The 22,520-nt window shown below is 37.3% G+C and overlaps 1 protein-coding gene across 1 annotated transcript in view; it reads left to right on the forward strand.

Moving 5' to 3' along the window:
• The first annotated feature begins 5,995 nt into the window (after window positions 1-5,995).
• itg (ITG-containing peptide) overlaps window positions 5,996-22,520 on the forward strand; it is a 33,524-nt gene continuing 16,999 nt past the window's right edge. The window contains exons 1-3 of the mRNA XM_028315396.1: window positions 5,996-6,071; window positions 7,971-8,118; window positions 16,023-16,161. Of these exons, the coding sequence (XP_028171197.1) occupies window positions 7,981-8,118; window positions 16,023-16,161 (277 nt within the window). The 5' untranslated portion in view covers window positions 5,996-6,071; window positions 7,971-7,980. The remainder of the gene's footprint in view (window positions 6,072-7,970; window positions 8,119-16,022; window positions 16,162-22,520) is intronic.

Consider the following 22,520-nt stretch of genomic DNA (forward strand, 5'->3'; position numbering starts at 1 on the left):
CTATACAGGGTGAAATTGAAAACGTTGGCATCCATTTAAAACAAGACTCTACTCAAGATACTTATACCCGTATTCACAAACAATGCTTGCTTAAATGAAGTAGCTAATCGAATGCCTAGCGTTGAATAGAGCTCTGTGATTGGTTCGTGTGTCACCCTGTGCGTCCACGCGCACTGTGAGACCTCATAGTAATGTTTGTGAATACGGGCGATAGTACTTTCCCCAAATATGAGACAAATCCAGTGAGTTAAAGTAGCAAAAATTAAAATAAAACCTTGTAAAATCGTTTGAAACCCTATTAAGAGCACACAGTGTGACTTTTTCAGGAACTACAATTGTAAGTTAAGAGGTATCAATGATTGTTATGTAGTTTTAGTTTATTTAATAAACTGTAAAAAATATGAACTTTTTCATTTCACTTCATTTTCGTTGTCAATGAATAACGGTGACGATAAATGACGTCAGTCACAATGACGATGATTGTAACAAATATTTGTAAACATATTTCGTCAATGAAGTTGGTAAAACACTGACGTCATGGGTTTGTTTTGATAATAGCCATACAAAAATTGGAGAGTCGCGTTTTGACTCCTATAAAGTACATCAAATTGTTCTAGTTCTACACCTACCCTATTGAAAAAACTTCAATAAAGGTGCAGTTACTCTTGCTCATAAAATTTCATGCATAATAGCATGCTTTAAACGAGCAACAACTCGAAATGATCATGCTTAATATTATCAATGTTTCGACACATGCTACTAAGTAGCAATTGCTCAATAGTGACATGCTTTCGTGCTATACGGGACTATTCCCACCTCTCGTTCCCACCGCTGCAACTCCTGTGTAGCCAGGATCTACAGCTTGACCGCCAATAACCCAACCAGTGAAGGTCAAGTTTGTCCCGGGGGAAGGTTAAGCTGTCATTGGACCCGCAACGAAATTAATCAGAAGAACATAGGAGTTAGAAGTTAAGGTTCGGTTATTCTTTCGAGCTAGTAATGAGCATGAGTAATATAAAATAGCAATGGGCATTGAAATAACTACAATAAAACTACTATTTCACAGCAAACAGTATTCAAACCCTCCTACTACTAAAATAACGAACAATTTCATAAATTAGTGTCATTAGGTCCGAAACACCCTTCACCTCTATACACAGAGTAGGTGTCAATGGATGCCACCCCACGTACAGTAAATATAGACCCAGTAGGTCTCACAATTGAGCCGGGGGCCGTCGAGGAATTTGCCCGGGCCATGATGCAGGGGAAATCTTTAAAAACGCCCACAGGTGGGGGCTAGCGGGGCGTTTACCCGGGCCACAGCCCACGAATATGGTTGCCAGGTCCAAGAACACAAAAGCCGGACTCTGTACTTCATTTGGCCGGACATGTGCAATTAGTGTCATTGCTCACGAGTGAGTACTATTATCATCGGTTGCCTAACATCCTGATGCGTGCGCTTGATATTATTCTGTAGCTCGTCTTTAGCTTGGCGCGGCAGCCACATAAAAAGCCTAACAAAAGCCGGACAGGCCGGACGAGACAATATTTGGCCGGACAAGACCGTAAAAAGGCTAAAGCCGGACACCTGGCTACCCTATCCACGATGCAGGGGCGTTTGTCTGGGCTACGATGCAAGGGAAATGCAGTGGATGTCTTGTGGCTGAAATGATGATGATGATGATGGAGGATTTGGTCTACACTCTCCACCCTGGTCAGACAGGCTTGAGATGCCTGATGTTCTTAATATTGTGTGGTCCTACCGAATATAGTTCACTTGTCGGAGGTGTCAATGGAACCCCACCCGAATGACGTCATCCATTCAGTCGATACTGCTTCTAGCATGACGACGTTATTTTCGGAAAGATGGCTTAGTTGATAGACGCAATATAACGCTATATTGGATCTGCCACCACGCTATATTGGAGTCTCTAATAACACCTGTAAGTTATTTTAAAACTACGTGGGCGATGCCGCGGGTCAAAGCTAGTTAGCAAAAATTTCAATGCACAACTGTGTAAAAAAAACATTTTAGAGCTGAAAATAATTAAAATTGGTTCAGTCCAAAAAGGACTGAACCAATTTTAATTATCTCTGATTTATAGGATTCATCCCAGTCCCATATAAAAAATATATTTTTTATTAGTATAGGTCCTTTTCAGGGCACTTTAATTTATACGTCTCAAATATAGCTTGCCCTACCACCACTTCGGGACAACATTATGGGCTGGTGCTGAGAAGAAGTGGCGGAAGAAACTCAGTCACCTTTGTCAGGCTCTTTTTTTAAAAATAGAGGCAATATCTTCAACAAGATTATGTAAAACTAGCGGCCATCCGCGACTTCGTACGCATGGATCCCGTTTTACCCCCTTTAGGGATGGAGTTTCGTAAAATCCTTTTTTACTGGATGCCTACGTCATAACATCTACCTGCATGCAAAATTATTTCAGCCCGATCCATCCAGTGGTTTGGACTGTGCGTTGATAGATGTCAGTCAGTCACCTAGATAGTGAGAAATATACAGAATAGGTTTAAATGAAAAATAAATCATTACTTTTGGAACTCTACTATCAAAAACAAGAAAACAACTTAACATTATTGTATCGTTCAACGTGTTATTTCACTGTTAGTTTGTACTACAAAGTTTGCGGGGTCAACTAGTCCTAAATTAATTAGGTAAATAGTTTCAACTATCACACCACAGTTTCAAATAAGCAGAGTTAAGGACGATGAAAGTGTGGACGACATTAATCCGTTATTTATGTTGTCCTGATGTGATGGTAGGGCAAGCTATACATATTTGGGACACATAAGGGAGAGTCCGGTAATTTGGACCAGTTTTTTTCAATCCCATTTTACACATAGTTTTCTTTTGTTTTTGCTAATGTTCATGGTACATAATTAAAGAAAAATTATTCAACTTACTATATCATAGGTATTAATCAACACAATTGTTGTATATTTAGCACAAATCAACAAAATACGAGTTCAGAGCTTCGGTCCAATTTAGCCAACCGGTTCGATAATTTGTACCACAGGGTTACTAAATTGGATTTCAATAAATTTCAAGCCTATAAAAAACTATGACAAAATATTATACGATACATTTTTAACAAATTAGGTAACGAAAAGGAACAGTAGTTAATAACATAGACAATCGATATTGTTTTACACGTTATCACGATTTTGAGTAAAAGTTTTGTAATTCCAATTATCGTAACGCTAACGCACACTTGTACCTAATCTACTTTGCCAGTCTTTTGCTTTCATTTATTGTTAGTCAAACATAACTAGGCTATTATAACTTCAAAATAATATATGATTTACTAAAAAAAATTCAAAATCCTTTGGTAAAGATCCATACAACTTGATGTGGTACAATTTAGCCGACTAGGTGATAGTGCTTTTAAAAAATCGGTAAAAAATATAGCTTATAAATACCGAAAAATGTTTCAAATAATTATAATCCACACTAATTTACGCTTCTAAATAATATATTAGAAACACCCTGTGATTAAATTTAACAAAATTACAAACTAAACATGCATTGTCAAAAGTTACTTGAAAACAATGAAAAAATACTTTTCAAAATAAAACACACGTGTTCGTTGTCACGGCAAAAACCACATGGCCGATATTAATTGAATTTAGTTGTGTATCGCTGAGTGTTGCAATTACAGACATTCATTAGATACTTAACGAAATATGAGGGTGGTACAATTTACCCGGCGGTACAATATACCGAACTCTCCCCTATTATTATAGGGACACATTAATTATAGTTTTCTGAAAAGTAAGTACCTATTAGGTATTATTCAAGGCAGACATTAGGCTGATCTATCAACATTCAGCTCATACCACTGGATTGCGCTGAAACTTTGCACTCAGTTATTATGACGTAGGCATCCGCTACAGTGGGATTTTTCCAAAATTCACCCTCTAAGGGGATGAAATGGAGGTCCAAAAATTAACGCGAGAGAAACCGCGGGCAGTAGCTAACTAGTGTGATAATAAAATTTGAAATTGAAACCTTCAGACTTCAGAAGCTTTGTTAAGCTAGCCTGTCTGCAATTATAAATAGAAAAGGTTCATAGCTTTGTTTGTTTGAATTGAATAGGCTCTGAAAATATTGGACCGATTTGAAAAATATTTCACCATTTTAATCCAAATTCATCCCTTAGGGGGATGAAACGCAGGTCCAAAAATTAACGCGAGAGGAGCCGTGGGCACAAGCTAGTGATAATAAAATCTACAGACTCCAGAAGCTTTAAGCTCGTCAGTTATAAATAAAATGAAAGCTAAAATTAGTTTTAATGAACAGAGCCCGTGACTACAGGGGTTAATCAGGAAGCTTAGCCAATCTGTAGCCAATCTGTAAGGGCGTGTGCACATTGGACAGCGACTATTGTGGATTGCCACCGATACATTGATGGGGATACAATAAATCTCTATATCTATAAAAGCGAAAGGCTGACTGACTGACTCACTCATCACGAAATCTCAGAAACTACAAGTGCTAGAGTGTCGAATTTTGCATGGGGGTTCCTTTTAGAACGTACTTAGGTGCTTAACTAAGACGGGATTTTACAAAATTCAACCCCTAATGGGGTAAAACAGGGTCCACGCGTAGGAAGTCGCGGGCAGCCGCTAGTTCATTAAAACACTATTTTTATTTACAAAAAAAACTCGTCAAATGTGTCATGTTATTTAAATTATTGCTTCAGACGTTATAAAATTATTTTTGGAGCACATTGGGGCTCTTTACTGCGGAGACATTTTGTTTATTGAAGGAACTGTCTTTTGCAGGATCTGTTTAGTGTTTTAAAATTAACATTCACACGAAAACCCTGTTTGCAGTGTCCAGCAAAAAAACCGATCCATTACTGGATCCAGCCAAACTGGATTGTTGTGGGAAGGGCCCTTTATTCAGTACTTATTTTGTCACGTTGCAAGATATAGAAAGAAAATGGCAATGCCAGATTTTGTATGGAAGGTGGCGTCTTTTTTTTTTCGCGCGGCCATTGACCAAACTTTGTTTTTTGATTACAAAATAGTGTAATAAACCAAACTTACTATGGCATGTATACCTCTAAACTCAGTCTGAACTGAGTTACGAGCATTAGAAGTTTGATGATTTTCATACTAGATTTGCTTTTTGCGCGCAAGTTTTGTAAGAAATTGCAACAAAATAGTGACATTGTATGTGTAAACAAACAATACCATCTATTAAAGGCCCCAGACATCAGTATGCAGCAGAATCAGCGCAATAAAAAAATAGCGCAATATTTTGTTGCAATTTCTTACAAAACTTGCGCGCAAAAAGCAAATCTAGTATGAAAATCATCAAACTTCTAATGCTCGTAACTCAGTTCAGACTGAGTTTAGAGGTATACATGTCATAGTAAGTTTGGTTTATTACACTATTTTGTAATCAAAAAACAAGGATTGGTCGATGGCCGCGCGAAAAAAAAAAGACGCCAATTTCCGGCATTGTCTTTTAATGATTCCAGTTTCCATACATTTAGTACAGGTACAGTACCTTGGTTATCTTTGTTCATCGTTTCGTTTGAGCCAAATGACGTCCACTGCTGGACAATCCTTTTTCATCTACTCTTGCTATAGGTCTGTAGTTAGGTACTTTAAAAACTATGAAATGAAATAGTTTATTCAGAACATAGGCCCTTTCCAGGGCACTTATACACGTCCCAAATATAGCTTGCCTTACCACCACTTCGGGACAACATATGGGTTGGTGCTGAGAAGAAGTGGCGGAAGAAACTCAGTCACCTTGAGAAAGCTGTTCCAAAAAAAAAATTACGAAGACAAAATGTTTCACTTCAAACAAAATTAACTATCTTAAATAGGACTTGAACCTACGAAAGACTTCAATAAAATACTGAAAGAGAAGTAATTTCAGATACCAAGACGTGCGACTAGTCGCACACAAAAAAGTCGCTTCCCACGCGTATTGTGCCCACAGCCTTCCATCCATGCGCAGTGAGTCCCCTGTCTGTATGGATCGCCCAGTTCGACGCCAGCCTTAGTAGCATCAGGACATAGACCAAGAATCGGTGAGTCCTTAGAATTTAAATTTAGAACGCTTTATTTTCCTTTTTTGAATAAAAATTAGCGGGAGTTTTGAAAAGAGGTCGGTTGTAATAGTAGTCTGTGACGAATAGGGGAGCCATTTTGTTTTGCGAAACATTCAAAATTAGAAAGCTATTTTTGTCTTTATGGACCAATTTGGCGGGGTTTTTGTGACGTCTGTCACGTAAGGGCGGGAGGTGATTTTCCTTTGTTACGGTTTTAAATTTGGAACGCGCTATTTTTAAAATAACTTATGGAGTGATAGATAAGGCAAACAGGTTGATTTATAAAGTGGAAACGCGATTCTTTTGTTTTTATTTGAATTTGGAATACGATCGTGTTTTTTTCGTTCAAAATGTTATTTTTTCGTTTGCTTTGGTGTGATTTGATACCAAATGAAAAAGAACGTGTAATTTTTACCCAACTGCGCCAGAAGGAGGTTTAAAATGTTTTTAATAGTTCATTTATTTTCACAACATGAAAAAAATCACATTGAGATTTATTGTTTTTACATACGAGTAATGTAGAGATCATGTATGATAGAGAAATGAAAATCGTTCCGGTATTTTCTTTAAAATTCTATTGACCTTTTGTTGTTGGCATTACAAAGGTTTTATTTCATTAAAAGATGATTGATTTCAATTTAATCTCTGAATTTAATTTATTATGTTTTCGAGATTATAATAATTCGATAAGGAAAATGGAGGATCTAAGCAATATCTACTTTGGATTTGTTTTATTTTAATCTTGTTAATGTCAAAAACTTTCACCCAGTAGGTAATTTATTTAAGAAAGTTGTATTCTTAAAACGTTTTGCGTTGAAATTATTGGTAAAAGGTGTCAAAAACTACATTATTATTGAGATTTTTGGGTTAAAAAGTTTAAAAAAAAGTTTTATTCTGAATTATGTAATATTTACAGGTCACTATTTTGCTGGAGGTATTGTTTTTTTAAAGTAAAAAATGTAGAAAATAAATTCGGTTTAAACTTAAAATTTTGTTTCACATAAAAAAGTGAAATTAATTGATTATTGGAGGAAAAATTGTCGATGTCATAGTAAAAACCTACAAAAGAAAGTCATACATAGAACGAGTAATTGACTAATTGCTCTTTTAATTGGTTTAATTGATTTTATTTCTTAATGGCAATTCTGAAAATTTAAAAAGACTTCACCTTGATAAAAAAAAAAAAGTTATCAGCTAAAGATAGGTAAAAGAAGGTGTAAATAAAATAGAATTACTTAGATGTAATAAAAAGGGGTAATGTTATATCGAACGTGTTTGTGGTTAGTGCCCAAGCCTTAGGGGATCATATAAATGGCCCCGGGGTGAAGGCACTCGTAATCGAAAAGGGGCAACTGCTGGAAATTGCCCCGTGACATTAAATACAATTCTGTATGCATTGGAATCAATAAAAATACGTTAACGTAATTTACCTGAGCCATATGGAGGACCAGCGTGTAGACCAAACGCTGGTCAGACTGGTTGGGAAAAGGCCTGATGTTCGCATATTTCTCAATTAGTACCATTGTATTGCATTCATTCGAGCGGCGCAGGACCGGTCTTTGTGGAAATCCTTGGGGGAGGCCTTGGTCCAGCAGTGGACGTCTTTCGGCTGAAACGAACGAACGAACGAAGTACCATTGTATCCATGCTAGGAATATCCTAGGGACATCGATCGAGGGTAATCTTCAAATTTTATAGGACTACTTTACAAAGGCGACTGAGTTTCTTCTGCCACTTCTTCTCAGCACCAGCCCATATATTGTCCCGAAGTGGTGGTAGGGCAAGCATAATTTGGAACGTGTATAAGCGCCTTGGAAATCGCCTGAGTATTGAATAAATTATTTGATTTGATTACTAATAAATTATTTTCTCCAACAGTGTCAACAACATGGCCATCGCTCTGCTAGTGCTGGGCTGTTTGGCGTCGGCCCACGCGTGGGGTGGGCTGTTCAACCGGTTCAGCTCCGATATGCTGGCCAACCTGGGCTACGGGCGCGGGCCTTACCGCCACTACCCTTATGGACAAGTAAGTTATTTTGGTACCTATTGGTAGTCCATCATCTTCATCATTTCAGCCACAGGACGCCCACTGCTGAACATAGGCCTCCCCCAATGATTTCCATGTAACCCGGTTGGTAGTGGTTGGTTGGTGTTAATCCGTGGGGCTAGGTCAGCGATTTTAGTTCGTTTACGGATCTCCTCATTTCTGATTCGATCTCGTAAAAAACACCGAGATTCTGTATAAGGCCTATAGTCCAACTAAACCTCAAAGCATAGATGTATGATCTGAGAACAAAACCATAAATAATAATAATGGTTTGGAAACATTATGTCATCACTGGTAAACACACTTTGGTTGTTTTATAGACCTTCGTCTTCAGGCACTGAGGTATTTTTGACATTACGACACATTTGGGGGCTATTTTCTGGGGCCATCCAATATATAGGGCTATATTAGATTACGAAACATTACCGGAGCACTTTGCATCAATTGGTCTACTTACACCACACCACTATAAAGGACATTTATATGGACAGGTAAGATATTTTGGGGCACTATACTTAACTCTTTGAGGCCATATTAGATTACCGAAGCACTTTGCATCAATTGGTCGCCATTTAAGGCTTTAATTGAGGACCTTTAGGGATTTTCGTCATAATGGACGATGGAAGCCTTTAGACACATTTCTAGGTCACCCTCTATCAATAAAATTAGTCCTTCCTCTACCTATTCGACATTTAGGCTTTTGGTAATATCTCAGGAACTACTGGTCCGATTTGAATAAATATTTTTGTGTATTTGTGTTGCTCATTCATCGAGGAAGGCTTTAGGCTATATAACATCACCTTACACCCTATATAACAACACCCTATAGGGGCGGAGCAGTAAAGAATGTTGCAAAAATGGGAAATATTAATGAAACTATTTTTACACGTACAAAGTCGCGGGCACAGCTATAGTTGAAGATATTAGATATTTTTTTCTGTAACTTTCTACTTTTTGACACATTTAGGGCTTTATTAAAATTACACATGTATTTTTGAAACATTATTCATTGGGTCATTCATCATTGACACTTTAGGCTAGGTTTAAGACACATTCAAGGTGATTCAACACATTTGAGGTCACTTTAGCAGTTAGCAGTTTGGGCCCATTTGATATAGTTCTAATTATGACATTTTGGGTTTTACTAAGTACTCCAGGGTGTAAGTAAACTAAATTGACCATTACTGTCAACAATTACAAGTAGGTACAGTGGTTTTAACATACACACAGGCACACTTAAATTGGGACGGTTAAAACCACTTGGGACCATTTAGCTTCTCTTTAAACTATTTTGTTACTTAGTACTTTTTGACGCACCTTTTTTGGGAAAACTGGAAAGAATACTTGCCATCATCACCATCATCATCATTTCAGCCATAGGACGTCCACTGCTGAACATAGACCTCCCCTAATGCTTTCCACGTTGATAGATTGGTAGCGGCCTGCGTCCAGCGCTTCCCTGCTACCTTTACGATGTCATCGGTCCACCTTGTAGGTGGACGTCCCACGCTGCGTTTTCCGGTACGCGGCCTCCATTCCAGAATCTTGCTGCCCCATCGGCCGTCAGTTCTGCGGACTATGTGCCCTGCCCATTGCCATTTCAGCTTGCTAATCCGTCGGGCTATGTCAGCGACTTTATTTCGTAATACTTGCCAATTTAGTCTGAATATTCGACCCGAATCATTGGGGGAAGCTTATGTTCAGCAGTGGACGTCATGTGGCTGAATGATGATGATGACTCGACCCGATGGACGGACGATCTTATTATACTTTCGGACATTTAATCTCAGGCTCGCTTCCACCTCAGCCTTATCATCATTTTCCATCTGGAAAATGCAGACCAGCTTATTTATAAAAATAAAATTTCTACAAAACTATTTTCGACGCGTTACGTAGAAAATCAATAACGTTATTTACCCGATAACGTTATAACGCACCGTTTCCTGCACCCGTTGCCGCGTCAGTAGAGATGCGCTCGCTCGCAAAGGTCAGCGGTAATTCCGGTGAACTGTAACCTTTGGCTCTATCGATCCAGGTTAAAATAACACGGTAACGTTACCAGCTTTAAAGTTTTGCTTTTATTCAAACCTGCGAGATCTTTAACTCGTTATAAATAACTAATTGAAGGAAAGGTCGGTGGGCAATCAGTTTAAGGGTATCCTACACTGTATGCGTTCTGCGGTCTGCAGTCAGATCAACGTGAACGCATGATGCACTATGTATGAATAACATTGTCCATCAGGGCAAGGTGTCAACGGTCGTGATAAGGCAATTCTGTCAGCAGTGCGGTTTGCGTTCTTTACTCATACTCGCACGGGCAGATCGCATCAATGCGAAATGTATACAGGGTGATTTTGTTATCAGTATCCAAATTTTTAGAAGCGACTCAGAATCTCAGTAACATAATGAAAACAAAAAAGTTTTTTTCATATTTTATTATTTTTATCAAAATTAGCACACGTGGATAATTTGCTTCGTTCATAGAAAAATACGTGCACACAGTTAATTGCAAAGCTTAATAGGCATAATGGTGAAAATAAGCCCTAACCTTTAAAAATAATAATAGGCATGTCTACGAATTAGATTTTCAATAATATTTTCGCGATACCACAATTAAAAATAATTAAGATAAAGTTGTATTGTTAAATCTAAATAAATATAAAACTCAAAGGTGACTAACAGACTAACTGACTGATATAGTGATCTATCAACGCACAGCTCAAATCGCTGTACGGATTGGGTTGAAATTTGGCATGCAGGACGCAGGTAGATGTTATGACGTAGGATAAGACTAAGAAAGGTTTACGAAACTCCACCCCTAAGGGGGTAAAACGGGATCCACGCGTACGAAGTCGCTTGCGGCCGCAAGTTGTTCTATAAACCTTTTTAAAAAAATGGATACTTGCAAAGTCACCCTGTAGAGACTGACAATGTTGTTCATTACATGAGTCTGGCTGCGTTCATTTTAACCTGACCGCAGGCCGCATCCAATATGGCCAATCCTTAATCAGTTTGAAATTTAATAAGGTTTCATGAGTTCAAAGGTGCCCAGAATAGGATTACTTTCAAAGAAGTAATAAGCAAGATTCATTGGAGTTTCCCTGAATTTTTCATAGCGATATTTTTCTTGGAAAATACGAGTATTACTAGTCATCAATCGGCTTTGAACTTTTGTGCTTAGGACGTTCATTTAAGGCCGAGATTTTTTGGGATTACAACAGCCAATAAATTATTTGCGTTGGAATTTTTTATTTGAATAAGTACCTAATTTGTGTAAGAAAAAAAATCAGCACGATTTGCACCGTGAAGAAAAATTTTGGTTATCATTTAACATAACCATCTTAATTGTGTGCCAAATATTTTTTTTCTTTGGGCAGAATATTTATTACTTTACTTTTAAAGTTTCTTATAAATAGATTGACTTTAAAAAGTTTCTTTTATGTAGAGATGCTTATGGGTGCTATAATTTTAATTTCGTAACGCTTCACAAGAATAATCCCTAAATTCATTATTTGATAATTGAATTGGTAAAAACTCCGCTTGATTAAATGAAAACAAATCAAATTAAAAACAGCGATTGCAGGAAATGATTCGCGAAAAACGAACGCAGCCGTATTTTTCCCAACTCAAAGGCAAATGTTCTCAAAAAAATAACGTTGCAAAATACCGTTAAAATATTCTGCGAACGTGTTAAAAACGTTCATTTATTACAATTCCGGAACACGATCAAAGGCTATTGATGTTCCTTTGCGTTGGTCGTTAAAAAAACAAACGTCGAAAAACATGGCGGCGTTTAAATACGCGAAACGAATGTAAATTGAAAACTGGGTTTTGTATTTATAGGGCTTAAAACCAGGCCTCCGTCACTCGCCTATGCCGGCCGAGATAATTACCTACAGCGCGCGACAACTTCAAGTTGCAAATCAGTCCGGGCCGCCACGCGCCTGTTTGCTTACGCGTATTTCTATACACGCTCGGTCGATCATCGTCACAATTAAGGTTTATTATTCCAACAGCACTGTTATTCTTCTTTAATGAAAAATTGTAATATTTAGGAGTAATAATTAACTGTAGTGATTTAAATAATAAAAAAAAACTACACTTTTTAAATAATAAATTATTTTGAAATACTTATGACAAAAAACTATAGCAAAAAAATTATTTTAGCTAATAAAAACATTAACTTTACTTCACCGTGTCTATTTTCCGACACTACACCTTTTAAAACTGTTTGTTTAATTTCGAATTATCGCAACACTGAAGTTTATTAATAGGTACTTTAGAGATGGTACGATTATACAAACTCCACTAGATTAAAGTTTTCTAATCGTAAATACAATAAATGCTTCTTAAAATTAAGTTTTTATTTATTTTACTTTGCTCATACAACCCTGACGCTTGAGCGGTGACGTAGATCAATTCTNAATCGTTCAAATTGATTTATAATCGGCGGAGATATTGCGTATAAAAAAGTTCATCCCCAATTTTCCACCCTTGGGGGTTGTTTTTTCTATTATTAAATTTAAATGGGACCACCCTTGAGGTATTACCTATACGCCAAAAAAAGATTTGTTCAAATCGGTTCATAATTGGCGGAGTTATCGCGTAACAAACATAGAAAAAAAAAACATACGGGTCGAATTGAGAACCTTCTCCTTTTTTGAAGTCGGTTGAAAATTAAATGTGCTTCAGTGGGTCTAGACAAAGTGCAAATTATAATCCCAAACCCATCGCAAACCAGTCGCAAACAAATAAACAAATCGCAAAAGAGGTCGATAACAAAAAAGGCTTAGCCAAACGGCAAAAAATCGAATCGCAAAGCCCAACCTATCGATAATCGAAAGACTGGATTGAAATTTCCCATACAAAGGCTTAGCCAACATGCATTTAAGACTCAATCAAAATCGAATCGAATCGCAACACCCGCCATTTTCATTGCGATTACTAAAACCCCGGTGATAAGCTTTGATTCGATCGAAAACCAATAGGGTGAGTTGCACCACCTAACTTTGACCGTAACTATGACGTTAACCGGTGTTTTTTGTATGGAGTTAGACAGATTTTAGACGTTTGTCAAAGTTAAACTAAGATGGTGCAACCCACCCTAAGGCTGTTTTGACAAATCCGTATCGCGATGTCGTTTTGACAGCTAGTTTGACAGCGAAGCATAGACGTAAACAGAGAGCATAAGAAACAAATTAAAAAAAAAGCTAAAAAAAGTAAAAACAATCGCAAAGTCATAGACATTTTTTAACTTTTATTCGATTTTGAATGAACGTTTATATCGCCGCGTCGTTGGTTGAATTACTGTGGGTCTAGACAAAGTGCAAATTATAATCGCAAACCAGTCGAAAAGTGGTCGAAAAGCCCCTTTTTTGTATGGAGTTTTGACGGATTCGATTTTCGATTCGATCAAAAAGTGCGTTTTGTCTAGGGGGGCTGGTGACGCGGCGACTGACAATAGTGAAAACTTCCTATTGGTTTGCGATGGCATTTTGACTAGACCCACAGATTTGTATGCGCTGTCACGTCATAATAATATGTCAATGTCACCCCTCCCGTGCCGCTCTCATACCTCAGGCACTAACTGAGTGAATCGTTAGGCTTAACATAAATAAACTAACAAATGAAATAATTTAATATAGGAATTGTAGGACGTCCGACGGACGACATCGTAAAGGTATCATAACCCACCACCACTTATGGTTCTTCCTGCCTCACGGCGTACGAACCGAATCTCGGGAGAGCGCGCGGGTACTTGCTCTGGGCTCTTTTCCCCGGGCGCTTTGCTTGACTCCCTACAAATTTATTTGATCCATGTCCCTTCTCATAGTCAATTCTCCCCCTTCTAGGGCTTGACACCACAAATACAGTACTTCGCGTCGGGCTGCTATCGTTGATAAATGTCATCACTTCTTCTCATAATTTCGCCTGATTGTGTGCCAGGAGTGCGCGAACTCGCGCAGCGCGATCCAGTTACTCGTACTGCGACTACTCGTGAGGTCCTGGTGATAAACAGGTCCTTGCTCGGCTCTCCGTATCGCATCCAGCATTTTCTGTCGAGCTTCGTCATAGAGGTTACATTCCCAAAGTGCGTGATCGCGGCTCTCTTCGACTCCCTCGCCGCATGGGCATAGTGCAGACTCGCACAGCGTCATCCTGTGTAGGCGCTGCCTGAAGCACCCGTGCCCAGTTAACAATTGGGAAACCACGTAATCAGGTTCAACCCAGCCGAGTGAGAGCCTCGCCGCCACGATGGGAAAGAACTGGTACAGCTCACGTCCGTCGCTGCTGGCATCCCACCGCTCCTGCCAAAGGGCCACCGCATCCTCTCTAATGGTGCGTAAAGGTAGCAGAGAAACGCTGGACGCAGGTCGCTACCAATCGATCAACGTGGAAAGCATTAGGGGAGGCCTATGTTCAGCAGTGGACGTCCTATGGCTGACATGATGATGATGATGATGATAGGAATTGCGAAACAAATTAACATTTTCGTGCTTGCTAAAACAATTTAATGTATAATAGTTGTAGGAACAAAGAAAATTTGACTTCATGTTATGATATCCTAATAAAATAATGACTTGAAGTGCTGCATCTTTAAATCATTCTTTTACTTGTCCTTTACTTTTATTTTATCTTAATAAATCATGACAGGGTTTTTAAAATTTTGCTTGAAAATTCGGTGCACAGCCAGGCTGTAGATCAAATCAAATCATTTATTTGTAAAACATAAGTAAATGTGTAATTCAGGTGGTACATAATAATGGGTAGAGCTCTATGTTTGGCCTATGAGTGGCATACAAATTATTAGTCCCATATAAAGATACAAACAAAAATTAATAGTTACATAACGTCATAATAAAACAATGTAAATTTTAAGAATTTAATGCTTACAAAACTATCATGTCAAAATTATTTTACAAAGTATCAGTCCAATATTCAGTTAATGTATAATATGATTTTCTTATTAAAAGGGTCAATATTCTTTGCGAAAAGTGTTCAAGCTGGCGTTTCTTAACTTTTTTGGCAATTTATTATAAACTTTAGGAGCCATACAGTAAAAGCTTTTCCTTTTTAGAGCGGTTTGACAAGTTGGTGCGCTTAAAGTGTGCATAAGACGTCTACTGGATAGAGTGGGAAACAGATGTAGATTTCTCTTGACAAAGACCGCAGTCTCGTAAATAGAGCGAGGCGGGTACAGTTAGTATTTTTAATTCCTTGAAGTGTGGTTTGCAGCTGTCCCTCCACTTCAAGGATTTTATAGCTCTGATGCATTTCTTTTCTGGCATACAAGAGCTATAATGATGGAAACAACCTGATGCTTTATTCTTTTCATCTTTGCTGGTTGAGTTTGATTGCCAACCAAGCTATAATTCTGACTGTATTATGGTATTTGACACCACCAATCAATTGACGTACTTTTTAAAACTGTCAAAACGAGACTTTCCCATAGATTTTGTATAGCAATACAAGCCTGGGACGTCACTATTTTGTCACTACTTTTTTCAATTATTGCAACCAAAAATCTTAATTTACAGGAAATATAAAATTTATTAAGTTTTTAAAACCAGAATGAAGTAAATTTAAAAAAATATTGTGATTTCGAATTATGGGGAATGGTCTCATAGTCTATTCTATAACTAGAACCTGAAGAGTTACAGTGGTAGAAGGGTATTCGTATTTTTTTTTAAGATTATAAGTAATTTGTGTTGCACAAATTGCTAATAGTCCCGTTAGTCCCTCGTGGTAAGCTAAAATGCTTGTGTTACGAGTGAGCTCACCACAATAGTCGAGCGGCGGTGGGACCCGCGTTCCTCGGATCTCGAGTCGGCCAGTCCGACCCCTTCACCGTTTGGCTTCTGCTAACCTTTTCTTTCTCTCAGGTGGAGCCAGAGGAGGTCTACGCCGAAGCGCTGGAGGGCAACCGCATCGATGACGTCATTGATGAGCCCGCCCACTGCTACAGCTCGCCCTGCGCCACCAATGGCGACTGCTGCCGTGGACTTCTCTGCTTGGATACCGGTAAGTACGGTTAACTGTGAGAAATCTAAAACGTTAAAATAACGGTATCGTTATAACCAATGAGCTGTTGTCATAGTGACATTGACGTAATGTCAATGTCACACGAGAAAACGTTAGAATAGAGGGACGCGCGCGGATGACTCCCCGTGCTTTTGTGCTAAGTGATAAATTGTATTGTAGATGAGGCAATATAATATGAAAGTTAAGTTTCCAGTGTTTTATTCTTAAGAATAGATCTACCGGCCTCCAACAGTACTTAGTTGTGGTAGCTAGGTACACTTGTTTCTAAAAGAAGTAAAAAGAAAGGATACTAGCTATACAGACGGTACAAGTACTGAGAGTACGAGGTCGATCACCAATCTGCTGGATAGACGCCATCACAAAGGCTACTGAGTCCACCATGGTCCAGTGTACTCGCGACGCCTCTAACCGTCAGAAATGGAAGCACATCGCCAGGAGAACTACCCTCGGAAATGATACCGAACACCCCACCGTGTACCTCGTCAGCGCAACCACGGTCACTCTGACAAGAGTGCCCGACTAAGAAAAAGAGGAGTGACCTTCCTCTAAGGGAAGGTTAAACATGGTCCTTCGAGCCGGATACTAGTGAGGAGGTACTAGCGTCTTCAAGGATTGGGGGGATTCCGTATACTTGTTTAAAGACGTATTTGACTGTAATATTTCCCTAGGTAGGTACTTTTGTGCTTCCAGCATCGGATCCTGAGTCACAAAAAAGTTTATATTCTTAGCAGAATCGGTGATATACGAGTACATAGAGTAGAGATGTTGTTGTCGTATTTTGAATCTAATCAACATCTATGAAAGTCGAAAATAGCAAACAAGTGCGAACAAGTTTTTTTGTCATTGACCTATAACAAGGTGATAGATGCCTTTGCATGAAAAACTAGGCAGCATGATTTATTACCCTTGCCTGTTCCTTGCGAAACAAGAAATAAAATCAGGTCGCTACATTTTGAGCGCTTTGCTGTATGTAATTTGACATAAAAGATACATGAACTGCTAATTCAGCTGTTTTAGTAAATCGTAACAGACGTATGAGTTAACTCGAACATTTTAATAAGTAATTTTTTCTTAACTTGCAATTTGGCCAGTTGCGACTTTGGTACTTTTTACGTAAAAATCTATGCTTAATGAACTCTGTAATTGGTTCGTGTGTCACCCTGTGCGTCCACGCGAGTGTGAGACCTCATAATAATATTTGTGAATACGGGCGTAAGACACGTCCTTCAGTAAATCCCATCATCGGTTGATACGCCGCAGTTGTAACATTCTGACATCATAGTCTTATATTTGACACTGTCTTTGACATTGGTTCTTCGAGCCGGATATCCCGGGCAATGTATTTTTACTTTATTTTTTAAAATATGATACCTAGGTAGTAATTAGGTATAAGTAATACTTATTTAAGAAAACTCAGAACTCAATTACCAAAGATAATTATTGTAGGAAAGGTACTGCTTTTCCTAATTTGCGTACTAAATTATACTCCTCCACTGTATTATTTCAGTTGTTAGTTAGATAATTATATTCTTGTATTTTAAAATAATTGGACTCCTACTACTTTAATTGTAATTTAAATGGTCCTTGTGTATAATTCTGACGTGGGAATTGTTCTTAATTGAAGAACAAATTGACCTTTATTCTTGGAATTATTATTTTAACAATTTCAACACGAATGTTTAATTTTTTAATTTCAATTCAGTGCCTAAAACTAATAATTATTATTTGGAACTTGATATTACAATAAGGGCGATTAGGAGATATTATAGTTTTGACATTATTAAAAAGTTAGTTTTTAATTTTAACCCTTTAATAATGGTCCGTTTTCTATCAAAATTATGTTTCTTTAGCGCCCATTTCCCATATTCAATCCTTGTCCAAATCCGTATTTCAACTGTCAAAATAAATTGTAAATTAAATGTTACAAAAATGGGAATTATTCAAATTATTTTCACGAGTGAGGTCGCGGCCACAGCTAGTGAAGTAGACTATTAGTACAAACAAATTTTAATTAAGTACTTAGATGAAAGTACTGAGAATAATAAATCAGATTTTCATTTTATAATTTAATTTTAACTAAAATTACAAATGGAATTAACCTTTGTATTTTAAACTCGAAAATGTGTAGGTGGTTAGTCTGGTAGTGTAATTAGTTCAATCTACGCTGACATGGCAATTTTGATATTATTAATAATGCCAACATTGTGCATTGTTATTATTCATAATAATTATATCTGAGCTTTGAAGTTAATATTATCACTATTTCTAATTTAAAATGTAGCGTAGGAAGCGTTACACTCATTTAAATATTTATTAGGTAAATGAAATGTTCAGGGTGACTGAAAAATCTAAAAGTTATTTAAATTCATCATCATCATTTCAGCCACAGGACGTCCACTGCTGAACATAGGCCTCCCCCAATGACTTCCACATCGCACGGTTGGTAGCCTGCATACAATAGATTAACACAATTTAACTTACTTACGCCCGTATTCACAAATATTACTATGATCTCTCACAGTGTGCGTGGACGCACAGAGTGACACACGAATCAATCACAGAGCTTTACTCAACTATGTGCGTTCAATTTGCTACTTCACTTAAGCAAGCATAGTTTGAGAATACGGGCGTAATTATACGACACACTTTATGACGGCCATTCTCAGATGAGCTAGTTTTTGCGTGTCCGGGTTGTTAAATCGTTAAAAATGACAAATTAGAGACATGCAAGTATTTTTATATGTTACTTAACAACCCCATCCAGTTGTGCATTAAATCATAGGCCTCTATTTTAAGTATTCGTGACTTAATTAATTTCATGAACCTCTGTTCTCTAATTACCGTTACGCGTCCGCACACCGACTTAATGTTAAAACTTGGCTGTAATTTTTATGTCGTATAGATTTGGTTTACTCCATTCAACATTTTAAAGAGTACAAAAGATTGTCTTACGCATAGCAAAATATCTATTCAATAGAACCATTCTGTAAATAATTAGAATTAAAAAACTGCTTGTCCGAGCGAAAGTCCTAATTCCCGTGACGTTTTCTGTTTTTGGGCACACAAGCCTAAATAATAATATTTGACACATCATTTACGCGCGCGGCGCGAGCCCTTAGTTAGTTCGGAGAAAGCGAATAGCATCAATCTGAAAACTTATTGTAAAAGAATCGAGGTGACAAATCATGGGATATGCTGAGCTGGAACTGTCATTATTACAAATTCAATTTAATCTGATAATGGGTGATGGCTGATCGCAGATAGATTAAAAAGAGGAAAAATCACTTAAATCATTAATTAATTTTTCGATATATGTATATCCGAAAAACCAAATTTGTGAGATCTCCTAATCCATTATCTGTACGTTAAATCCTTTGTACCACCTTGAAATCAAATAAATGATGATTAAGATTCCGATGAAAAAATGTGACACGTAGCCCCTTCTGGCCGAAACTAAGTGTTCCTGTTATAGCCTCGATTATTGCAGTATACTGAAAATATCTTGATACAATAAATAATAGAAATGAGTGTTTTCCTTTTTTCAAAGGGTTATTAAGTGTACCTACAGCGTTTTTTATGACGCTATATATTTATAAGTATACAAATTTATCAATGCAAGATATTGTTTTCTTGCTATTTTACATATTTTTTCTAATTACCGTTAGATTAAGTATTAGCCTTATCTAATTACCGTGACCATAAAATTTTTGGGTCTCATTTACGCGAAAACCGCTTGGAATAATTTGACGCCTTAACGATTGTTAAATTCGTACTTTTCGTGAGTTTCATATTTAAATGCGTTTAAGTCAATTAAGCCAAATTTCAAAAATGATATGGTAATTAGGCTGAGAACGCCTAATCGTGAGAATGACCGATTAACACCACACAATAACTATATTTTAATTTAAAGATTAATGCCTTTGTGACATAAATTGACTCTTAATTCAACCTGATTCTTCGTACAGCTAAGTCACCGTAATCAAATTAGGTACAAAAGCTAAGCTTCCATAAAAAAAATAAGGCACGCTCAAAAAATAATAAATTGCCCATTAGCGATGTGCCAACATTATCATTTGCTTGATTTAGTTCGTCTACGCCCTACTGAATAAAAAATGTAATATGCCACCCGCAAAAGATGAAATATCTTACCGTTCTTACATTTTAGGTGACTTTTCCAAGGTACAATAGCGTAAAAAGACAAAACTTTAGACTGAAAGCTTTTAGGACAACGAAAGTAAGGTTCTTTCAATAGTCCAGTCAATAAAGCATTATAGATGGAAATCCGTGGAACACAATTTCTGACTTTGGGACTTTATTTAGACTGGTTTAGAGGTCAACATAGCAAAAGTCCCCGCCCTTAGCCCTTGAGCTGGCGGAGGGCGTCGTTAAAGCATTCATTGACTGGGCTATAACTCTTCCTGCATCTCACCTGATGGGAAAGGATGATCAGACCGAAGGTGTAAGCGAGCTTTACTCGGATTACAATAAAAATAAAATAAAATCCTCAACCACAGAGGAACTGGCTATCTTACCTCCAACTGCCGGAATACAACAATGCTGTTAACGTTGTTTTTATAACGAAATACTAATAAATTAACTATAGTTGGTGTGCCAGGATTTCTAATTTAATTAATTACACAGTTAGGCCTTATTATTTACTAGCTTTCCGCTCGCGGCTTCGCCCGCGTGGAATTTTGTCTGTCACAGAAAACCTTTATCGCGCGCGTCCCTGTTTCAAAAACCGGGATAAAACTATCCTATGTCCTTTTCCGGGACTCAAACTATCTCTATGCCAAATTTCATAAAAATCGAATCAGTGGTTTAAGCGTGAAAGCAAGACAGACAGACTAGAGTTACTTTCGCATTTATAAAATTAAGATATATTTTTATGGACATTTACTAAAGATTCTACCGTGTGAAATAATAAACGGCTACCCAAAGCATAAAAATGAGTATTCATAACGTTTACATGAAAAATAATGGGAAAAACCCACCCCATAAAAACTTCCATCCAAGGGGATTTTACCCCTTTTCCAAGAGCCATCAATTCTTTGAAGCAAATGGAAGCAAATTTTATTTCCCCAAGTCCCATTTATCTATACCAAGATTCTTCTTATTTGGTTGTGATGTTTACGCGTGAAAAAGTAACAGACAAACTTTCATATTTTATTAGTATGGATTATTCAGCTATGTCTTTTTTTTAAACAACGCTCTTTCAATGTTAGTGCTTGTTCCTACTGAGACATCCCGTTTTTTGCAGGATCCCGTTTAACGTGTTTACGGCTGGTTTTAACAAACGGCAAAAATGTGTCAAACTCCATACAATAACATCGGTTATCGTTAAAGTTACCATTAAAGTTAGGTGGTGCAACTCAGCCGTTGCAATTTTACGTTTAAATTTAAGATCGATCAATGTATGATATGTTGCAATAAACTAATTTGATTTGATTTGATTTGATTAGCCTTAATCTTAACGTTCATAGGAACATCCCGTTTGCAGTGTCCTGCAAGAACCGATCCGTTCGATTTTGTAATTACAATTTTAAACACACATTAGTGTCTTTTCCGCTACATATTCCAAAATCAAAATCAAAATTATCTTTATTTGTGTAGAATAATTAAATTAGTACTTACAAATCGTCAAATGCTCTTAAGGAGCCTTAACATGTCTCATTCTTTTTTTGCCCTACCAGCGCTTCGAGACAAACATTTGGTAAGTGCTGAGAAGAAGCGCCTTCTTCTTTCATAAAATATTCTGTCCTGTGATTGGTCTCAATATTAAAATTCAACCAATAGACAGCCTCAGTCTATGCTGGAAATTGAATCGACTTTTTAACTGCGTTTTACACACCTTTTTGTTTTTAATAATAACTCTAAGTATGATCATAATAAAATTATCTCTATATGCGGGTTAGAATAAGCTGTGGTTAACATTTCTAAAAGTAGTCTTAACATACCTCGTAAAAGTAGGCACTTTACTTCGATAAAAACGTGGCGTACCCCAGGGTAGTATTTTATGGACCATGTTATTGCTAGTAAATATTATTTTATCTCCACTTCTATATCAGAATATAAGTTTTATTGCCTTTTTTCTATCTAGTGGATTGTAATAACTTAGGTAACCTACACTAAGTTGATAACGTAAATGCTCGAACAAAATGTATGAGGTATAAGGCTCGATGAAAAAAAAACCGAGAGATGCATAAAAACTCTTAAAGCTCATTTTATTTTTGCAAGTAGGCTTTTAAAAAGCACTTTTACACGTCCCTGTAATAACCCTACCACTGCTTCGGAACAATAAATAGGCCAGTGCTGAGAGGAATCAGCAAAACTAATAA

Source organism: Ostrinia furnacalis, unplaced genomic scaffold (genome assembly GCF_004193835.3).
Source record: "Ostrinia furnacalis isolate ACB-3 unplaced genomic scaffold, ASM419383v2 OfSCF5107, whole genome shotgun sequence".
Taxonomy (NCBI): Eukaryota; Metazoa; Arthropoda; class Insecta; order Lepidoptera; family Crambidae; genus Ostrinia; species Ostrinia furnacalis.